The sequence below is a fragment of the Gymnoscopelus braueri genome (assembly GCF_963280865.1).
Source record: "Gymnoscopelus braueri genome assembly, chromosome: 15".
NCBI classification, from domain to species: Eukaryota; Metazoa; Chordata; class Actinopteri; order Myctophiformes; family Myctophidae; genus Gymnoscopelus; species Gymnoscopelus braueri.
Window position 1 is genome coordinate 19,097,085 of NC_137620.1, and position 17,794 is coordinate 19,114,878.

Sequence of the window (17,794 nt, forward strand, 5' to 3'; positions counted from 1 at the left end):
CACAATGCAAGTTACAGTGAGAGATACCAAGTCAAAGAGGGCACTGCCTGGTACCTTGACTGAATATTTACTTTTTATTCACCTGTTTCCTAGGCTTTCCACTTCCTGTGTGTTTTCCACTTCCTGTCGATTTGATCCAATGAAATCCAATGAAACTGGTCAGATGACTAATGATATCCAATGAAATCCGACAGGAAGTGGAAAACACACAGCCTAGGAAACAGGTGAATACAATTTTGTTTTGGCTTGAAGCGAGCCCACACATTTCTTCAGGAACAGTATTTTCTAGTTGCATGCTGGTGTCACTCACCCAAAATAGCAGATCTACAAGCTCATACAAGCAAATGCAAAATTTACCAAATGTATTCCCCCCCCCTTCCCTCTAAAATAAAAAAAATATATATTTTTTTACCCTAAAATTTTCATTGGTCACTCTGACACGCATCTGCTCTCGTTCACGTTGCAGTGACACAAGGCAACACCAGACGGCGGTATCTTTCAAAGCGCACCATATATGGACGAGTGTTGCCATCTCGGCTTATTATAAGCGACATTGGGCTTCTTTTTCTTTAAAGTTGCTTGTAAATATTGTTTGTTCCGGGTTGCGTTATTTTTTGGCTTGTTTCTAAAGTGTGGTTGCTTATTTGGGCTTGTTTCTAAAGTGTAGTTGCTTATTTGGGCTTGTTTAAGTGTGGGCCAGAGGCCTATTGCTTATTTGGGCTTTTTTCCTAATGTTGTTAGTTTAAACCAGTGGTTCTCAAACATTTCCAAGTCAAGGACCCCCAAATTAATATGGATTTGTCTGCGGACCCGGGCCCCATCTGAAAACATTTTATGCCAGGGACCCCATACAAGATTTTGTGTTGTTAAAATGTCAAATGTTTTCAAGATTAAAAAAAAATAGCACATCTACAAGCTCACAACACGTCGTTATGCTTGTAGATCTGCTATTTATAGTCAACGTATTATGTGTAAAGGGCTTTTGGGCTTGTTTTGGGCTTGTTTTCGATTGAGTACAAAAAGGACCCCAATGGAAACAAGCCATATGCTTTCTTGGGTTTAAAATCCTCCTAGCAGACCTTGTATTGTATATACTGTACTTTCCTGTACTTTTTTCTTTTTTTTTTGCAAACTGCTAATAAAGTATTCAATCAATCAATCAATGTTTTCCTAGGCCTGGTTGCTTGTTTGTCTCTCAAAACCTGGCAACACTGATATTTGACCTCACCAAGATGGCGGCGCACATCATCTCCAGGTTAGTTTCCGTTGTTTCTAGAAGAAAAGTGGGAAGTTATCTAATAAACTCTGTCATCGTTGCACAAGCGGCTGCGATGAACGGCTCATCCGACACGATGGACTCCACGGCCAGGACAGCCAAGGTTTGACTAGAACACATTCACCCTTATTTCTCATGTTATATTGTATGGCTTCGCAAAGGGGCTGATCATCACAGACATAAACAAAGCTGTCATCATCATGTGTTATACTGCCGTTATTATCATCACGGATCCATGGATCAATACATAATCAATTAATGATCTGATGAAGAAAATGAGAGCATGAACGTCATAATGACGTTCATGCTCTCATTTCTTCATCATATCAGAATGAAATGGACCCGGAATTTGATATAATAACCATTTAAAACGTGAATACATTCCGCCTGCAACAGGTGCAATAATATATGAGCCACGCAAGACAAGTAAAATAAATGTTTTAGTCTTGGCCTAGTAGATCAACTTTGCGCCTTTTGTACCTGTTTCGTACCTCTGTTCTTGTATTGTTGTATTATGCTCTGTCTCTCCCCTGTGTTGTGTAATGTAATGTAATCTACTCTATTGTCTGCCTGTTTTTGTTTTTATGTGTTTGTTGTGGGGGGACTGCGGATGTAAATGAGCATCTTTGCTAAATCCGGTGTATTTACATTGCATTGATCGTCTAAATAAACAAATAAATAAATAAAAGTAACTACTTGTTGTGTTCCCTATAGCTGGAGTTTGCTGTACAGATGACATGTGAAAGCTGTGCGAATAGTGTGAGATCTGCTCTGGAAGGAAAGCCCGGTAAGGAGAATGTATACCACTCTTTAATCTCTGCCTAATAATAATAATATGTAGCTAGAATCAGCTGTAATCCACAATAATAAACCAACACTTGACTCCACCTGAACACACATTATTGGCTGAATGTTAATGTGCTGTCTTAAATTTTAAACCATAGCTTATAGCAACTGCTAGACATTAACTTAGTGATGGTCCATCATTAAGTAAGTAAGCTAGTAGTAAACACAATTATGCATTAGTGTTAGTTTGATCTATTGCTGAAAATGGCAGCTTATCAGATAATGTCAGTTAAGCACATGAGCATGAGAGTGCAGAAACACAGAGGGGGCTTTGCCTTCTAGAAATGTCTTAAGCTCCTGCATGCATGATGTCATGTTACATGCTGGCTGCTTGGAGGATGATAACGGCTTTGTCACAGTTGTGTTGACCTGGCTGAGACCAACTTTCCATCGATCCTTCCTGATGTGTATGCTTGTGCATGTTTGAGAGCGCAGTGATGGAAGAAGTACTCGCATGTTTTACTTGAGTAAAAGTATCAATACTGCGATGTAGATTTACTCTGTTACAAGTCCCGTATTCAAAATATACTTGAGTAAAAGTATCGGCATCAAAATATACTTAAAGTACCAAAAGTAAAGCTACCCATTGTGCAGAATGTCCCATTTCATAAGTTCAAAATGCATAAAAATCTTTTGAAAATAGCCGATCTTCGAGCTTGTAGATTTGTTCTTGAGACATCTGTAGCCCTTTAGCCTCTGTGAGCGGAACAGTCCATTGTTGGGGTAAGAGGCGTCCTTGATGATACTAAGGGCCTTAAGACTGACAGCGTTGTTGGTAGATGGACTCGATGGATGGCATGCACATCTGTCTGTCTTACTGTCTCGCTGCCTGTGCATGGCTATGGTTCTGTCTGTCTCGCTGCCGTTTCTAATGGTCTTACGTTTGTCTTATTATGTCCTCCTGTCTGACCCTGTCTGATCTGTTTATCTCTGTGCGTCTGTCTGTCTGTCTGTCTGTCCACTCCAAAGCTAATCTCGCAAACCACTGGACCGATCAGCACCAACTTTCTTGTGCATTGCCAGTCGGCCAACTTAGTACCAACCCATATTTTATATCGTCGCTGTCGGGCAGAAACCTCCTATCTCCATATTGTTGTGTTTTTTGAGCGGTGTAGCCGCTCCTATAAGTGGGGTTGGGAATTCGTCCTTCCCTGTACTGTGATTGGCTGACTCTATTCACACCCTTTCCGTCCTTCCCTGTACTGTGATTGGCTGACTCTATTCACACCCTTCTCGCCGTACCGTGATTGGCTGACGCTATTCAGACTGGCTAGCGAGACGCATGATGAAATTAATAACCTATAAATAGTACCACGCACTTAATGTTTTATTTATTTTTTAATTGAGCTTCCATCACTGTGATGACACCGCTCACTTCACACTGGGTGTGATTATTTGTAAATTAATACCCTACTTGATTATACTACACAGGGTCACTTTCAATCCTGAAAAGTAACAGTTTTTCTTCCTCTCTTCATTCAGGAGTGAAGTCAATCAGCATCAATGTTGGGAAGGAGCAGGTGCTGGTGGAGTCTACTCTGACCACAGCAGAGCTGGTCACTCTGATAGAGAGCACTGGACGCAGAGCTGTGCTGAAGGGCATCGGAGGCTCTGAGCAAGGTGAGTAACGTCAGTATGGTGCATGTAGGGCTGATGCGTTGTGAGCTTGTAGATCTGCTATTTCCACTACTTTTTGAAAATATTTGAGAAAAAAAAAAAACGCTTTTCAACGTGGAAATGATTATGCAAAATAATTGCAATTATCTGAAATAATTGCGATTAGACGATTTATGTAACAATTATGACAGGCCGAGGTGCATGTACTGTATGTCTATGTATATGACTGTCCACTAAAATTATGCTAATATTACTCATTCCTTGTATATGATGTTAATTGCATATGAGGGTATTATATAGTAAGTTTAGCACATGGCGATATACTTATATACTTATTTATAATTTATTTACAAAATCTGCCCGGCTCGCTCGTCATTGTTTTTAATCTACCAGCCACATTGGCTGGTAAGCCACAAAGTACATTTTGTTCCCTGTTCATACGTTATATTTCAAAACTAGCTGAACTTGTATTTGATTGTATTATTATTATTATTATTATAGTCTTGGATAGTGTGCTTGTCCTGGGCACAGTGCGATCATGTCATGTCAACCTTGGCTGTAAAGTAGAAAGTTAAATGGGGATGCCAGGGTTAATGTGGTTAAGATTAATTAATTGATCATTATATGTCAGCATATCGTCTCTGTCGGGTCGAAACTGTCCAAAACTGTTACTTTTCAGGATTGAAATTAAGCAAAAGTAGCAGATCGACAAGCTTGTGGATCTACTACTTTTGATGCTTTGTTGTGTGACTCTGTAGTATGATCAAGAAGGGCATTAAAAAAACAAAGTCAAAATATGGAGATAAGGTTTCTGCCCTACAGCAACGATATACAGTATATAGTATGTAATATATGCAATATATCCCTATATGTTCACATGGTATAGACCTGGGTGCGGCTGTGGCCATGATGTCAGGCCTGGGTCAGGTGCAGGGAGTGGTGCGGTTCGTCCAGCTGTCCCAGGACCGCTGCGTGATCGACGGGACCATCGACGGCCTGGTGCCTGGACCGCACGGCCTCCACGTGCACACGCTGGGAGACCTCACCCTGGACTGCCTCAGGTAGGAGGTAGGACACGGATTGCTTAAAGTGTTGGAAAGCGTCTGCTGCTATTGAATGGTCGGTGGGTACACTGTCACGTCGGGTCGCAAGTTGTAGGGAAGTGTCGACCGTCGGATAGCATTTGGCTTGTTGTTGAAAAAGACAACAAGCCAAAGACAATTTTTTTCACCATAATAGCCATAGTAACCATAGTCTGTCGGTGTCGGCTCTCAGCTACATTCAGCAACTTTTTTTCACACCTTCCAACCGACTGATCTCCCGACTTCATTCGACTGCCAGTCTGTAGTAATCTGTAGTAGTCTGTTTGGTGGAGAGCTACCTTAACTCCTTAAGGTTAAGACTTTGACAGGGGCCATTTTCAAATTGCAGCCTCCTGAAGGTGTATCTTTAGGGCAGTTTTGAAGGTGAGTAGGGTTTTACACTCCTTCACTCCCTTTGGTAGGGCATTCCACGTTTTTGTTGAATAGCATGAGAACGAGTTCATTCCCTTTGTTGAGCCAAATCTGGGTTGAACATGATCCGTGGAGCTGCCTCTGGTGTTATGATCGTGGACTTTGACAAATACAGAGGGATCCCAATGTTGTGTCGAATCTTGTAGACCAGGCCCATAGCAAGTTGCTGTACTCTGTCTTCAACACTGAGCCATCCAACCCTAGCAAAGTGAGCAGGGGTTAGATGGGTTGTGTGGTTGAGGCCAAGAAGTAGCCTTACTAGTTTGTTTTGGGATGTTTGGAGCTTTATTTTTAAGGCCTTGGTGGTGTTGTGATACCATGAGAGTAGTGTCCATCGAATGTGTACTAAAAAAAAAACAAGACTGTTAAGAAAACCACACATGTATTTTTAACATTAGAGATAGTCCAAACATTTGCCCTCAGCCTTCTACTCTGCTGGCTAGCCAGACACCAACCACAGCAGTGTGACACTACAATGGACTGTAAATTGCTGTAGTTTGAACATCATGGTCATTAGCTCTCACCACCAGAGGGGGGCCAACAAAACATGCAGAAATCCTGGATGGCAGCTTTAATGACGTTGGTCTTCCATTTTTGTAGCCCCAACATAAAAAGATGTATGAAACCTTGGTGTAGAACAGTGGTTCTCAAACTTTTTCATGTCAAGGACCTCCAAATTGATATGTATTTGGCCACGGACCCCCCATCTGAACATGTTTTGTGCCAGGAACCCCCAGAAGACAAGTTGTGTTGAAAAAAAATTATAAAATCGAAAAGATTTTTTTTCAAATAAAAATATAGCAGATGTACAAGCTCACTGTGGGCTTGTACATGTATATCTGTTATTTTTCAATAGCCAACGTATAAAATATGGTTAATGGTTTAAATGATTAATGCTATATTAACACATTTAGCTGGGGACCCCCTGGAACCCACCCGAGGACCCCACTTTGAGAACCACTGGTGTAGCATATTGACTCTTTTTAAGAAAACAAACATACAATTTAAATCAACTTGGGGCTGGGATTTGGTTAAATGGAGGAAATAAAAGCCTGAATATGATTATGAAGCCTTGGTGTGCTTGTGTCTTTGTACAGCTGTGGAGAGCACTATAACCCTTCTGAGAGACAACATGGCGGACCAGATGACTCTGAACGGGTACAGTCAAATCTAAAACACGTAAAATCCTATTAGAAAGTATATCGTTGAGCCTCCCCCTGGCCAGCCGGGGCGCCTGATGGAGGGGAAGGGAACTGGTTGGAATAACGTGTTCCTTCCACGCGCTACGTCCAACCAGGGAAACTCTCCCCTGTCAGGTGACAAGAAGGTCGGTTGGCTCTCATGCATTGAAGGAGGCATGAGCTCGGCCCTGGCCTCCCTAGGTTGGCAGAGGGAAGGTAGTGCCCAGGATTACATAGACAATTGGCACTGGGTGTAAAAAATAGGGTTACAAAATCGTGGGATAAAAATTTAGAAAAAGAAAGTATATCGTTGCTGTCTGGCAGAAACCTCTTATCTCCATAAAAGTAGCAGATCCACAAGCTCGAAACGTGGCGCGAAGCGACACGTTTTGAGCTTGCTACTTTTTGAGCTTGCTACTTTTGATATATTTTTTAATTGAATCCTGAAAAGCAACAATTTTGGACATGAGGTTTCCACCCGATAGAGACGATGTCTCTCACTTTTCTCAACGAATCAAGCTTTTTCCTTGTATGTATGCTTAGTGCATATTAGATGCTCACTTATCCTGTACATTGAGAAGGGATGTGACTTTCTGACTTTTTAACTGTGGCTACTGTGGAGATGACGCTTTGCTTTGTTCCTGATTCACTTTGGAAATGCCATTATTACAGAATAACTCCGTCTGTCCGTATGTCTGTCCACTCCAAAGCTAATCTCGCAAAGCTAACCGCTGAACAGTTTTGGACATATGAGGTTTCCACCCGACAGAGACGCTATACATTTGTAATATTTAAATTTAAATTGATAATAATAATGGAATTCAAAGGGTCTCTGATCTAGCTGAAACTGAGCCCAAATTTGGAGATTACCGACCTCATCGATATGATGTCATCAATACGCCAGGAATAAATGATAAAAGCCGCCTGCATTCTCCTTTAAACGTCATCGCGGTGTGACTCTCTAAGAGCTAGTTTAACATAAACGCAATACCTCTCTACGAATCCTATCATCCGATAAACGTTACGGCCAGCCGGAGGACAATTGTGATCACAACAGAAGGTGCAACCATAACAACATTTCAAGCCAAAGTGAGCCTGTGTGAACGGGGGGATTATGGAAGACGAAATGTCAATGGTAGAGGAAGGACAGGACGCTGGAGGCAGAGAGGGGGAGTCCGCGGTGGACATGTCCAACAGCAGTCCTGTGCCCCCTAAAACAGGAACCGCAAATCCAAACGTGTCCAAACAACTACAGGTGTGTATTAAACATGTGAATCTATCAGAGATGGGTTCAGATATTTCCAATGATGGAGCCACAGTATCCCTGGCTGTAGAAGACCCTGTCGAAGCTGTAGAAGACTCTGTCAAAGCTGTAGAAGACCCTGTCAAAGCTGTAGAAGACTCTGTCAAAGCTGTAGAAGACCCTGTCAAAGCTGTAAAAGACCCTGTCATAGCTGTAGAAGACCCTGTCAAAGCTGTAGAAGACCCTGTCAAAGCTGTAAAAGACCCTGTCATAGCTGTAGAAGACCCTGTCAAAGCTGTAGAAGACCCTGTCAAAGCTGTAGAAGACCCTCTAACACCTCAAAGGGGGCGTGGGAGACCAAAAGGACCAGGATCCAAGAAACGGTCCAATGATCAAGAGGGGTCAGAAGAAGCTAGTCCTTCTAAGAAGAGAGGTCGACCCAAAGGCTCCCCCAACAAAACAACACCTATGAAAGCTGCTGCCAGTCGAGCTGAATCAGAAGATGTGTCTGATGAGGCTTCTGATACACCAAAAAGGGGACTGGGTAGGCCGAGGAAGCACAAGCCGGAGAAGAGAGGTCGACCCAAAGGCTCCCCCAACAAAACAACACCTATGAAAGCTGCTGCCAGTCGAGCTGAATCAGAAGATGTGTCTGATGAGGCTTCTGATACACCAAAAAGGGGACTGGGTAGGCCGAGGAAGCACAAGCCGGAAGCCGCTGTGGGTGGGGAGGAGGATAACAGCGGTTCTAGGGCACCCAGGAAGAGGGGTCGGCCAAACGGCTCTCCCAACAAGAAGCCCCAGTTGGCAGAGAGAGTTGAGCGCAACGAGGAGGAAGGAATGGGTGACGACGATGAATCGGAGAAAGAGTTTAGGCCGAGCAAACGCAAGTCGGAAGGTGCTGTGGGTAGTTCCCAGACACCTAAGAGAGGAGGAGGTAAACCCAAAAGCTCAAAAGGGCCACTTAGAAAAAGGGGAAGACCAAGGAAGCACCCTTTGGTGTCAGCTAATGAGTTAAAGAAGACGGAAGTGCGGAAGCCACTTGGAAGGCCACGCAAATACCCCCGTGTTGATCCTCCAGAGAGCACCACCCAAACCCCGCGGCGAGGCAGACGCCGCCCTCTAAAGGTGGATTCAAAACCGGGTCGTCATCACCTGGAAAAAAAATATACCGAAAGCTGCCTCCTCCCTTCCTTGCACCTCTGATGTTGGGGCCCCCAAGAAAGAGAGGACGAGCGCTCGGGTGGCGCAGTGCTAAAGTGCCTGCCCACCGCCACCACGGAGGTTGTGGGTTCGAATCCACCGTGGTGCATCTGGCTTTGTCGGGCGTCTACACCAGTGGTTCTCAACCTGTGGGTCGGGACCCCCAAGGCGGTCCCCAAATACTTTTGGGGGGGTCCCCTAGATGACAGTGAAGTGACAATTTAAGGACTTTTAAGACCTTTTTAATAAATGAAAAAATATTTTTAAAAGGACAAGAAAAAAGTAATCAACAAACTATAGCCTACTATAAAAACATTGACCAAATTGTCAAATCTAAGACAAAATTTGTGAAAATTGCCAATCTACAAGCTCACACGTTGTGAGCTTGTAGATCGGCTATTTTCACGATATTTACCTGTGGAACCGAGCCAAACTAAATGTAATGCCTCAACTACAATTCCAAGTGCTCGTCTGGGTGGGGGGTCCCCAGTTCAAATATGATTATTTTGGGGGGTCCCCAGTTCAAATATGATTATTCTTGGGGGTCCCCAGTTCAAATATGATTATTCTTGGGGGTCCCCAGTTCAAATATGATTATTTTGGGGGGTCCCCAGTTCAAATATGATTATTCTTGGGGGTCCCCAGTTCAAATATGATTATTCTTGGGGGTCCCCAGTTCAAATATGATTATTCTTGGGGGTCCCCAGTTCAAATATGATTATTTTGGGGGGTCCCGGCCTGAAAAGGTTGAGAACCACTGGTCTACATGAACACAATTGGCCTGTGTTCGGGGGAGGGAAGCCGGGCAGGGAGGCTAAGAATTGTCACTGAATGTAATCCTACGGGCTGGGGTGGTGCCTGTCAGCAGGGAGTGTTGGGTGGGAGATGTAGTAAGTAAAGTGGGGGGAGAAAAAAGGGTAAGAAGAAAAAGAGGATGGCCTCCAGGTGTTTAAAAAAACAATTGCAGGTGAGATGCAGCCTGAGAGTAACCTCGCATCACCAGTCTTTCCACCTCGGAGGAAAGCCTGGTATGCGTTACTAAAGACCCATATGATCCGGTCTAGGCCACGCCTACTGAAAAAGAAAAAGAATCCTCTTTCCGGATTCTGCCCATCCGGTTTTGCGGTGCCGCTTTGGTTCCCCAATCCCTATTTAAATGGAATAGAATTTCCCTGTGGGATAATACAGACGCTAAATAGTCTCCGGATAGTGCACGCACATTTATATAAAAAAAAATAAGCTAAACTATGCCGCATCAAGGATTTTATTAGGACGGACCTATTTTGGGGTGAGACGTCTTTCCGGTTCTGCCCATCCGGCCATTTTTTTTTTTTTTACTTCCGCTCCCTACCGGATCATATACCCGAAAAGGAATGCTGCCCAGGCTAGCCTGACAGTGCAGGAGAAAAGGACTATTCTGTAGATGAAGAGGTGAAGGGTGGGGGAAATTGTTTCCCAAGAGGAAGGAGAACATACTGAAGACAGTTATTGATCAGAAGCAGAAGTAGACATTGCCCCATTTGATGGAAGTGACTTGTCGGCAAGTTAGGCTATGAATTCAAAGTAGTTAATTTGGCTAGGTGACTGGTACCACACTGGGGTTTTTAATCTGGGTTCAACCAATAAAACATCTGTTGCAGTAGTGAAAATTATTTAAACTGCAAATGACACAAAGAATCTGGTTGCTTTTCAAAAGAATACAATCCTGTTTTATCAGTGGGGTAGGTTAGCTGTGTTGCATTACCTCTGTTTTCTTGTAACTGTAATTGTGTTTACCCAATGTGCTTTTGATGCTTTGATGTTTTTATGCTTGTAGGCTTCATCTGACTATGCAGATGTTAAATAATTGTTAAATAACCCTGCTTGGCTTTGTACAAGGGATTGCCTTTTTAAAGCCCCCACTTTAATTGTAATACAGTTTTCATGCCATTCATTGTTAGAGGAATGGGTTTTTCTTTTTAATGGCCCTGGGAAGGGCTGAACTGAAACAAATGAATTATAGACATGATTAAACCAGTGTATTTATGTGAGGTGAGATTGAGCCTGGGGTGGGTTATGACTTCAAATACGCTTGTTTTTTGTCATCAGATTTGTATGATGCCATGCTTGGTTTTTACTAGAGCCTGACCAATACGTTTGCTTTTTTTTTTTTTTACGGAATATCGGTAGTGGGTGGTCTAGGCCTCTCCTCTAGACATCGGTCGGGCCATAGTTTTTACCTCTCCCTAAGCCATTTTACAGTTAACCCGTTAAGACCTGAAGCCGATTCTACAAATGTCTTCTAAATCCCAACAGTATTCTGAGAAACGTATGTTTCTATATCAGTGGTGCTCAAACTTTTTCATGTCAAGGACCCCCCAAATGATATGTATTTGGCTGCCGACCCCCATCTCAAAATATGTTGTTGATTTGAGTTAAAAAATGTTCGCTTTAAAATAATATATATATTCAAAGATTTGCACACATTTTCACGATTTTTCAAAAATAGCAGATCTACAAGCTCGAGCAGATCTACAAGCTATGAGCTTGTATATCTGCTATTTTTGAATAGCCAAAGTGTAAAATAATGCTTTTTAGCTCAAATAAAAAAATGACACAGATGCGTTCCAGGTCTTAATGGGTTGAATAGGTCTTCATGGTTTGTTTTGTGTTATTTGCCAAAGGTTTGAATGTACTGCCATTATTCCTCTATAGCTGCCATGTACGTTTGACTCTTGCCTTATGTGAAATTAATTTGTATTCATTGTGTTGCTGTGTATTCCTTAAACTCACGACAGTCACACCTGAAGCCCCAGAGATTTCCCCCTCCAGATGTACTGTCCAGTTTTGTCAGATGTTCACAAAGTTGCAGTAGTTATTCAACTTCACTCTTGACTTTCTCTAAATCAGGGGTCTTCAACAGGGGGTCTGGGACCCCTAAGGAACCCTATAGCATCCCTAATGTGAGAGGAACATTAGCCGAAAATAGCAGATCTACAAGCTCACAACGCCTTGCAGTTGGTGTAGAAGGAAAAAGGAGCTAACCAAGTACAGAGCCAAAGGTTACTTAGTATTGTATGTAGTGGGGGTCCCTGCTTCATCTCTCTCTCTCTCTGCTAAGGGGTCCTTGGCCTGGAAAATGTTTATCTTATTTTTTTTTGTACTATCAAGTTTTATTTAGAATGTTTGGTATGATCTGGTAGATGATGGAGTGTCACTGGTGCGTTTGGCAATCGGTATTCAGCACACATAATTAGTAATGCTAATACACTGAAAACATTTTTGGTTGGGATAAAACACCAGATTATGATAGTCAGTGTCCGAATAATAAAGCATTTGAATAATATCATCTCTTGTTATTGCCATGTGTTTATCTCACAGCATGTAGGTGATCTGGGAAATGTCGTTGCTGGACTGGATGGCAGAGCTGCATTTAGATTAGAAGACTCTCAGCTAAAGGTAAAACGGACAGACACACTTGTTCAGAATATAGTAATACAGAGTGTCATGTGTGATTATGGGGCATATGTGATTATGTGTGGTGTTGCTGAGACATCAAAGGGTATTAATACATAAAAATGGTAAATAGTGCATTTTATATCGCGCCCCCAACCTGCCACTCTACCTCCTGAGCCACTGCCGCCCCAACACGCAACGCAACACGCATAGTCGCATACTGAAGGCTTGTCTTCAAGTCGGCACACATAAGAATTAAAAAAACTGAGAAAACGAGAGAGATTGCTAACCATTGCCATGGTTACCAGAAGGGTAGACCTTCACAGCACACATACCAGCGTGGTTGAAACACACATTTGCCTGACATAAAGTAGCCTTTTTATAGATGAGTGCTCTGTAGCCATTGTTCATGAAGGACAAAGAATTCTCAGAACTTCCATTACAAAGATGTCCTAGAAAGAGGGGGGGTTGATTGTAGAATGCATTAACATTACAGCTCTTCCTCAAAGTGTTTGTTTTCACCTGCTTGGAACACCAGATGGGTGGTGCCTGAGTTGACCTGCTATGGTAAAACTCACCATCTGGTCCTCTCTCTAGATTAAAATGATCGCCAAGAGTCATCTGCAAATGCTGCTAGCTTGACCCATGTCTGGTCAGATCAGCTGACAATATTAAATGATATAATAATAAATATAATAATAATAATAGTCTTTATTGTCCCCAAAGGGATATTTGTCTTCACAGTCTGTTCAACAAGAACTAAACATAACCATATAGCACAAAACAACATATCACACGACACAACATCCAGACTCTCCACAGAAAACCAGGGGACAAAACTCCTGCTAAAACGAACCTTTTCCCACGTCAAGGTTCTGTATCTTATAAAATATAAATAGATTTATTGATTAATTGAATACTGTGTTAACAAATTGCAAACAGTACAGCAAGTACAATTATGCAAGTAATGCTAAAAGGATATGGCTCGTTTCCATTGTGGTCCTATGAATCTATATACCCACAGATCAGCACTTTGCTTCTAAAACGTCTTTTAACTACTGGTCATGAATGCTCAGTTTATATTAGCTACACTGGTATCTATAACATATTTTCTATATTTATGAATAAATATGACCTAAACCATCATCAGATTTCCACACAAATCCTAAAACTAGATAAAGAGAGCCCAATTAAAAAACATATTTATTTCAATAATGGCTGTAATCTCCTGCCAGGGAGCCTTCATACAAATGAATGAATTGTTGCAGAATCTCTGTTGTCAAGCCAACCTGGTCTTTTGAATTGATACAGAGGTCCTATTTCCATCTTCCTGACCTGTAGCTTGTCCCGCCTCCGCAGGTATGGGATGTTATCGGTCGGTCGCTAGTGGTGGATTCTGGAGAAGACGACCTGGGTCGAGGCGATCATCCCCTCTCTAAACAGACTGGCAACTCTGGGGAAAGGTGAGTCTATGATAGTGGTGTAAAGTAACTAAAGTACATGTACTCAAGTACTGTACAATGTAACATGTTGAGGTATTTCAGTATTTACAAATTTCAATACTTTTACTTCTACCCCGCTACATCTCAGAGGAAAACATTGTACTTTTACTCCACTACAATTATATGAAAACTTTAGTGCCTTTGTAGATTTAGATTATTATTACAAAACACACTAACCACTTCAACCGTATATATATATTTCGGCCATTTGAAAATAGCCGATCTACAAGCTCACAATGCGTCGCAATGCATTGTGAGCTTGTGAAATGGGACACTCTGCACAATGAGTACTTTTACTTGTGGTACTTCAAGTATATTTTGATGCCAATACTTTTGTAAGTACATTTTGAATACTGGACTTCTACTAGTATGTGAGTACTTCTTTCATCACTGGATGGAAGAAGCTCTCGTTTGTATGCGAGAGCTGGTTCTGGGAACTCAGATTAGATAGAGGGCTGTGCGCCAGCGCCACAGAGAGCCAAGTGTAAACACTACACCAGACCATTTCACTACTTAGTCCCCTTTCTAACTGAAGGTGTGCTGTTTAGAACACCTGTATCCATTTGGCCCTCCGTGGCTAATCAGAATCAACTTTGTTGTCACATCACTTGTTTACAGATGTGAAGACGTGGGTGGTATTCGTTTTTGTGTAAGCGCCATCCTTTTAGTTGTTTTCCAGAAGGGGAGTAAGAGAAAAAGATGAAGATATCTACATAAGACCAGACGATACCTCCTAATGACCTTCTCTTAACCACATGAACCCTAGCGTCCCTAATGGCCGTGTCATAATAGACAAACATTTAGCTAAAATAGGTGAATGTTCCAGTGAAAATAGCAGATCTACAAGCTTGTCAACGTGTCAGAGTGCGACGTGTTGTGAGCTTGTAGATGTAGTATTTTTGGCAAAGAGATTTGGTGTAGAGGGGAAAAAAGGAGGGGGCCAAGTACAGACTCTTGGGGGACCCCAGTCAGCGAGACGTAGAGATTTGATTTGAATTTGGCCAAACACAATATAACTTCAACCCAGGATGTACACATAAAGTGTAATAAAACACTTGTTTCCAATGTGGTCCCGAGTTTACGTAGCCTGACACTCAGCCTGAATTTTCATTTAGTTTCACTCCATTATTCAGAACATATTTTTTTTAATGGGCGTGGCTAGCGATTCAGGGGCTGGAGCCAGGCTAGAGTTTCCGTGCTGAAGGTCTCATTTCATAATTACTGTGCACTCAGTCATACTTGCTCTCTCTCTCTCGCTCTCTCTCTCTCTGTCCACAGACTAGCCTGTGGGATCATCGCTCGCTCGGCGGGCCTTTTCCAGAACCCCAAGCAGATTTGTGCCTGTGACGGAATAACACTGTGGGAGGAGAGGGACCGACCCATAGCTGGGAAGGGTCGGAGCAAGACCAGCGCGGAGACGCCCTCAGCAAACCTCTGAACCCGGATGACCAGCGTCTGTCAAAGCTTTCTTGGCATTTGTGGCTGAAAATGTCACATTAACCACGTAAAGACCAGTCAGTGATACACACCTACCTTAAACAAATCTCCATCACCAATGATAGAATACAGCAGTGGAGACTTGTTTTTATTCTCCAGGTGATTGATAGATAGTCAACAGATACATACTTTTAAACCACATTTACTGTATTCTGGGGCTGTAACAGGTTTGTTTATGTTAGTAATATTTGTAAACATTAGAGCAGAACAGACCTATATTTGGATGTACTTGAACATGAACCTAATTTATATGTTCAAAAACTAATCTTGGATTGGACCAGGAACACTGAAGGAGATCAAGAGAGATAGAGCTGAGCCACTGAGGAAGAAGAGTAGAGGTAGATAAAGAAGTGACCAAATAAAAGTGGCCTTATTTTCCATAACGCTTTAGCTTTAGCTCTGATACAGTGACATGTATTTGCTCGCACACTCAGCTTGCCTTTTGTGTACTATTTCAAAAGCACTAAATAATTATTCAGGCCTTGGAGGCTGCATCAAAGTATGTACTCTATGGTTTGAACTAGAGGTCGTCCGTTAAAACAGTATGTATTTTGAATGCATAAAAAATACAATTTCAAGCACTACTCATAAATAGTGCTTGAAGTGTTTGAAATGTAAAATAGGTTAAACAAACAAACCTGACTGGAATGATAGGCACAGTGGAATTAAATGCCTTTTAGGGTACAAAGTTTATGTTAATTATGATTCATCTTTCAGGGAGAAAAAAAGTCAGTTGATATTGTCTTTAGAAGCCTTCCTGTTCTCCCAAATATTGTAATTGATATTGACTATATAATTGATATTGACCTATATTAGGTGACCTCTAGTTTGAACTATGTGGGTGAAGGTCAGTGAACTCAAAATTTAAAATTAAAAAAATAACTCCAGACCTGACTGAAACTGAAAGTTTCAACCAAACCCAGTGAACTACAGGCATTCCCTGCATCAAGTGTGTTCATTTTGAATCCAAAAGGTGGTGTGAGTGACTTGGGTAAATGAGGGCAGTGAGAGAGAGAGAGAGAGCGAGAGAGAGAGCATTGAATTCCAGCTTATTATGAGAGAGGGGGGGCGGGGGGGGGGGTGTTCAGCTGTCTGTCTGTCATGGAGCAGCAGGATAGAATTCCCTCGCCTTTGCCACTTTAGAACGATGGAATGCAGGTGACAGGTTCTATTAACAACTAGAACCTTGAATTGTATTGTCTATTTGTACACCTAACCTTGCTGACACGTGTTGATCTTTAAGATAGATTTCTACTTTAGCAAGAGATCGATGTTGTGACTGTGTACTGTGTGGATATTTCATTGTATAAAGTTGAGAAATGTTTGCATTTATTTGCAAAGTGAGTATGTGCCATGTCCTTGTGAGGGTTTATTGTATTTTTTATGTGCTGTTAAAATTACGTTAATTTCAATTATGTTTAAGGCTGACTTGAATGTAGATCCATGTTTATATAATAGATATTTATACAAACCACACTGTCTCTTTTTGTGCCCGCTATAGTCTCGCGTAGCCAGGCAACTATTCCACAATCTTGACTGAAGCATTAAATGAAAATTGTGGGAGGCAACAGTCTGGCTCACGAGACTATGCCAGCTATGATAATCGTTTTTTGAGTGCCCTCCGCACCTGTAGAATTTGTGTCATATATATTGCATCATCAGTACCTGTAATTGTGTTTAAGGTACTTGTTGCTTTTCCATTCACCAAAATAAACTTTTCAACCTTGGCTTTGTGCTCACCCCTGTGCTTTCAAGATCTCTATAAAAGGAACCTAGTCATTAGTACTGGCTATAAACAGTCAGTGGGCCGATTTTTGTGGGTTGCATGTAAATATTTACCTTTTTGTGTTTCTTTTTATTATTTCAAAAGATTTTTCAGAAATAAATAAAAAATATTCAGTTTTTCATACATTAAAAACAAATTCTAAAATTGTTGAAAAGAATTTCAGAAATATATATCTGTTTTAAATAGAAGAAATTCCACTAGTGAAAATAGACTATCTACAACGTGTTGTGAGCTTGCAGATCTGCTATTTTCACTAGTTTGGGTCCCGGGGAGACAAAAAAAAATTATTTTGGGTGTCGAGCTAAAAAGTTTGGGAACCACTGCTCTACTTTATACCACTGCCTCTCAATGTGGGGTCCAGGCCAGGGACCCCCAGGGGTCCTCGGGCAAGGTTCCAGGGAGTCCCCAGCTAAATGATTGATAGTTAGGAACAAAATGGACCGTTACGGGTCTGTAACTCGCGTGTAGAAAATTGGTTCCATTCTGTACACTCGGTTAAATGAACACTGAGGATTTTACAGTGAAATTTAATCAAATGTGGGTCCGTGGCCTAACGCAGAACACCTGGGTCCTTGAAAGTAAAAAGGTTGGGAAAGACTGACGTATCCTGTATGAGTTCTCTTTCCTGATTGGGTAAAATTGGTATCCCAACCTATTTTCTGTTTTGTAAAGAGCTGGAGAGATGGGGAGAACA

General features: G+C 41.9%; 1 protein-coding gene across 1 annotated transcript; it reads left to right on the forward strand.

The window, feature by feature from the left end:
* The first annotated feature begins 1,244 nt into the window (after positions 1 to 1,244).
* Positions 1,245 to 17,041, forward strand: ccs (copper chaperone for superoxide dismutase). Its single transcript, XM_080451444.1, has 8 exons — positions 1,245 to 1,379; positions 1,991 to 2,063; positions 3,605 to 3,742; positions 4,626 to 4,800; positions 6,351 to 6,411; positions 12,241 to 12,318; positions 13,675 to 13,778; positions 15,096 to 17,041. Exons 1-8 carry the CDS (start codon positions 1,332 to 1,334, stop codon positions 15,253 to 15,255), a joined length of 837 nt encoding a protein of 278 aa, XP_080307570.1. The 5' UTR covers positions 1,245 to 1,331; the 3' UTR covers positions 15,256 to 17,041.
* Positions 17,042 to 17,794: the final 753 nt, after the last annotated feature.

Coding starts and splice junctions, on each gene's coding strand:
- ccs (XM_080451444.1), top strand. CDS start 1,332: ATGAACGGCTCATCCGACACGATGGACTCCACGGCCAGGACAGCCAAG. Junction 4,801..6,350: donor CTCACCCTGGACTGCCTCAG/GTAGGAGGTAGG, acceptor GTCTTTGTACAG/CTGTGGAGAGCACTATAACC. Junction 12,319..13,674: donor TAGAAGACTCTCAGCTAAAG/GTAAAACGGACA, acceptor CCGCCTCCGCAG/GTATGGGATGTTATCGGTCG.